The 4,823-nt window shown below is 42.0% G+C and overlaps 1 protein-coding gene across 1 annotated transcript; it reads right to left on the reverse strand.

Moving 5' to 3' along the window:
- Nucleotides 1-3,435, reverse strand: sp7 (Sp7 transcription factor). The gene is made up of 2 exons (XM_026212939.1): nucleotides 3,264-3,435; nucleotides 1-2,013 (listed from the first exon to the last, which is right to left on the reverse strand). The coding sequence occupies exons 1-2, from the start codon at nucleotides 3,282-3,284 to the stop codon at nucleotides 688-690; spliced, it is 1,347 nt and encodes a 448-aa protein (XP_026068724.1). The 5' UTR covers nucleotides 3,285-3,435; the 3' UTR covers nucleotides 1-687.
- Between the last annotated feature and the right edge of the window lie 1,388 nt (nucleotides 3,436-4,823).

Genomic DNA, 4,823 nt, shown 5'->3' on the forward strand with positions numbered 1-4,823 from the left:
TGAATGAGAAGACTTAATTTATTCATAAATGACTCGCTTCATGGTCTACCTCCATTCAGCAAAATCAGTGAAACACAACATTGTCTCATAATTTAAAACATAAATTAGATTTGATGTAAATAGGAAATTAAATAAAACAACAGGACCGATAATGAAATAAAAGAAAACGCTTCACTGTACACCAGATCGCAAGATTACGTCCTGATCAGTTCTATCAAAGTAATGAGTCCTCAAGAAAGCGTTCATGATTAAAAAAATAAAAGAGATCAAATTTAATTAAATAAAAACAGATCACATGTGCATCGATTGGAAACCCAAATGTCAGATACACGATGGCTTCAAAAACAGCCCCGAAAGTTGTCAAAAAGAAGGAATTTCAAACAAAGAATGAGACATAATTCAATAATAGTTTGTAGACATTAAAACATTTTTAAAATACTCCCAAAATCTAGGCATCTCTGTGTCTAAAGTTCTTTGTAAAACAATTAATTTTTCCCAAAACCTGCTATTTTTGTTCAAATGGTGCGCTGCTCTCAGTGGAGCACATTCAACTAGATCCTAAAAACAGATTGCATAATAATAACTTTATTTTTTTTTGGAAAGGATATCAGTTTTTATGCAGCTTAGCACCAATGCAACAGTAGCTCCGCTTGTCAGAGTCTTAATCCGATTCCTCTCACAATGCTTTTATATCTCTAGCAGCCCACTGCTGCTGTCCACTCCGTTCCCCGTGCTGTTTTTTTCTTCTCCGACAGCTGTTGGGTCCTGCATGCCTCCCGCGGGCCCCTGAGGAGCCACTTTACCGGAATCCGTCGGTTCCTCGGTTCCTCTGGGCTCGGTCTCCTCTTCTGGAGCCTTCCCTTGAAGGCTGGCTTCCGCGTGGGTCTTCTGATGTTTGCTGAGGTGGTCGCTTCGAGTGAAGCGCTTGTTGCACAGGAGACAAGTGAACTTCTTTTCGCGAGTGTGGGTGCGGACGTGGCGCTCCAGCTCGTCGGAGCGAGTGAACCGCTTCCCGCAGAAGAGCCAGTTGCAGACGAATGGTCGTTCGCCCGTGTGCCAACGCAGGTGGGCTTTGAGGTGCGAGGCCTTGCCGTAGACCTTCCCGCAGCCGGGAATGTGGCAGCTGTGGACGGGTTTCTTGCGCAGGGATGCGGCCGAGGCACCAAGCCTCTCCAACTCTTGGCAGTTCGGGCAATCGCAAGAAGACCTTCCGGTGGTAGATCCGCCGGTGTATCCGGGAGATCCCCGAACCGGTTTGAGTCCCAAGGAATTGTCCAGGATTCCAGAAGATGGGACGGGTTTGGGTTTGTACATGTCCTGCGGGAGCATGTGCTGTGAGGACTGGAGCAGGTGCGAGGACGAGCTCAATCCTACGGAAGAATATGGCGCTGGGTTTAGAGACGTAAAATCAGGAGTGTAACTACCCATCTGAGGGTTGAGGGACGTTTGAGGTCCGACGGGTTGCAAGGGCGCTTGGAGGCTCTCAGGTTGAGGTTGTCCTGCGCTTAGCCAGTTTGAGTTGGTGTGGACGTCCCACCAAGAAGATGTTGCGTTCGCAGGAGCAGCCGTGATTCCGGGATGGATGCCTTTGTACCAGGAGCCGTAGGGATGCGTCATGTCCAAGTAGGTGTTGACGCTGGTCAGGCAGTCCGCCGTGGCTTTGGTCCCCAGGAGCGAAGGGTCTTGAGAGGCACTAGAGGTTTGGAAACTGGAGAACGGGTTGTATTCGGAGCCGTACGCTCCCGTGGGAGCAGGAGGAGGGCTGCCGGTTGGGGTGAGCAAACCCCCGGCGGAGCTGAAGGAGCCGCTGTAAGAGTCCGCGATGCCCTCATTGCCTCGCACGTTATTCTTAGGGCTCTGGAGTTCAGAGGTCATGCTGTAGGCTTTCTTAACTGGTACCGTGCTTCCCGCTTTTCCGGGCGTGGCGGAGTCTCGGATTGGACTGGTGTTTCCAAACTTGTTGCAGGTGGCGGTTAGCATAGCCAAGGGACTGGATCCATAACGTGTTTCCTCCTGAGAAGACAATGAGAGATCAGAACACAATCTACATCGCTTCAAATGATCCTATGTAGCATAAAAGAGGTTGAACCTGGAGTTACATGTTTACATCTCCATAGTGACAATCCGTCTGTGAACTTAACCTGATAATATGATATTGTTTGGAAGAACAAACAATCGATTAGTTTAGAACACTCTAATTGTGTTGTCAATCAATTTGAAAAGATGCACAAGAATAAAACGGTCAGTTATTTTCCAACTATTCACACACACACACACACATATTCCACAAGTATTTAACACGCTTCGTCCCAGTGCATGAACACAGCCACATGTGGTAACCATGTTTACGGTCAACAATGAGTAATTCAAGATTGAATAACAAATGCTTTCTGTTTTAAAGGTTAAATTAAAAAGCAGATTGGAATTTTAGGATTCCCACAACTCTAAATTAAGATGTTAAGTCCAAATGTCACCTTAAAGTTACAGACTACGGTTGGACCTCGCTTCATTTGGAATGGCAGTGGTCTACCCTATTTTCCGCTGGGAAGTGATGATAAATGAAGGAGTGTGTGATGATGATATTTCCCTCTGAGTGTTTGCGGTTCGTCTTGGCATGGGTTCTGCTCCCGTTTCCAGGTTAATTGCTCAGCTTTACCGCGTGGAGCTTAAATTTGATGCCAACATCCAAAACCATCGCCGCAAGAGTTTTATGTCTCCTAGTTTTTTCATAACTCAGTGTCTGAGTTGGACTATCTGGTCGAAAGTTTGGAAGTTTTTGGATTGTGTTGCGACAAAACCAATAAAGCTTGGTTTCATTGCTTCTTAGGTTCAGAACCCCATTGCTGTACAGGAGTTATTCACATCATTGGTCATTTTTTCATTATTTGATTGGTGCATTGGTGTCCATGTTTTTAAAACGAATTCTAAAGGTCTACAGAATTATATATATATTTAAGTTTTGAGGAACTTTAAAAGTTTCTTTAATGAATGCAAAACCCTTTTTGGTTGTAACTAAATTTTTTTTTTTTTAAGAGAGCATGTGTTTTCTTTATATTTGCAATGACATTATCTCGTAGTTCATCCAATTTGAGCTAAATAAATGAGTCAAAATAACTTTTACTGATTAACGAGTAACCAGAATCAAAGATATGTAAACCAATAATGCACAATAATGCTACTAATTCAAACCGCGCACTTGACGCTTATAAAATCCGATATAAAGCACTGAAAACATAGATGAGATCAGACTGTGTTCTCCATACCTCCAGAATCGACGCGGCCATCCCGGAGGAAGCAGTCCTGTGAAGATCAGTCCAAAAGCAGCAGGAGAAGATCGCGGTCCGGGAGAGACTGACTGAAATAAACTCCTCCGGAGCGCAGCGACTCTTCTATGAGGAGACCCGGATATACCGGGAGACCCGCCCCCTACTGACCGGAGACCGGGAGAGAGAGAGAGAGAGAGAGAGAGAGAGAGAGAGAGAGAGAGAGAGAGAGAGAGAGAGAGAAATGGGTAGCCTTCTTTAAATCAGATTGCGAGTTATGGGGTTGATCTTCCTGATTAAATTCTGAACCCCTTAAAATAAGTCAAATCATAAAGCTGGGAGTCTCAAAACAAAGTTGTTGTTTTCTTAATGTGTAGCCTGCATGCTTTTTCAACTCCTTTTCGAATAACCGCAAAAAAATTCAATTGCAATAAATTTAATTTGTAGAAATGCTGTTCCTTCGCGAACTAGGCAACTGTAATTACGTATCACATTATTATACACTTGCACTTTGAATCTGACACAAAAATCTTGTGTTTTGATTAAAATGTCTTAATGAATTTCTCAAAACCACTGGCAAACAAACACACACACACATGTTTGTTTTTGTGTAAAGTGTGTTCATCCCATAGGTGTAATGGTTTTTATACTGTACAAACTGTATATTCTATGGCCCTACACCTACACCTAACCCTAACCCTCACAGGAAACTTTGTGCATTTTTACTTTCTCAAAAAAACTCATTCTGTATGATTTATAAGTGTTTTGAAAAATGGGGACATGGGTTATGTCCTCATAAGTCACCCTCTCCTTGTAATACCTGTGTCATACCCATGTCATTATACAGAGTTGTGTCCTGATATGACACATAAACAAGCCCAATACAAAGTGCTCAAATGTTTTCACTATCAGTCGTTTTGCATGTTGGTTTCTAGTCCAAAACAGTCTAAACTAGAATATTTTAGTGAGTTCTTTAATTTAATAAAATGTATTTATTACATAATGGCCAAAACTAGGCCCGATCTATCTATGATCTGTCCATCCAACCATCCATCTATCTATCTTCTTTAAATCTTGAATCTTGAAAGAGAGCAATAAAGAGAGCAACTCGTGTAAATATGCAATATTACTTCATTTGCATGCATGCCTTTGGTTCCACATTGTCACATTATATTATTATTTTTTTCAGATTCATACCGAGATGTCACAAATCGCTCAGATGAAGTTATAATCCGTTTTATTTAAGAATGTTTTCACACTAATCCTACACAAAATAATTGCAAAAATGCCATTTATGATAATTGTGTCACAATTTAAATAATGCATTTCAATGATGATCTAAATCAAGTGAATCATGTCCTGTTTTATCCAAGCGGTGTTTGTGGTTTCAGTCGATGACGAGTGGCAATGATTGTAGAGAACAGATGCAGAGGAAAGTATGCCGTTATCCTGACAATTTAAAGGCTAAAACAAACTCTCACCTTATAAAAGAGAAACAACACTCAATTTTATGCAGTTTATATGAGAAATAATAGCAAAATGGTTGTAATAAACAATTAA

This window comes from Carassius auratus, chromosome 31 (genome assembly GCF_003368295.1).
Source record: "Carassius auratus strain Wakin chromosome 31, ASM336829v1, whole genome shotgun sequence".
Taxonomy (NCBI): Eukaryota; Metazoa; Chordata; class Actinopteri; order Cypriniformes; family Cyprinidae; genus Carassius; species Carassius auratus.

Bases quoted from the DNA above. Each gene is read 5' to 3' on its own strand.
- sp7 (XM_026212939.1), bottom strand. From the start codon at position 3,284: ATGGCCGCGTCGATTCTGGAG. The intron at 2,014-3,263 runs GTATGGAGAACA...TTGTCTTCTCAG, and splicing joins TGGCCGCGTCGATTCTGGAG to GAGGAAACACGTTATGGATC.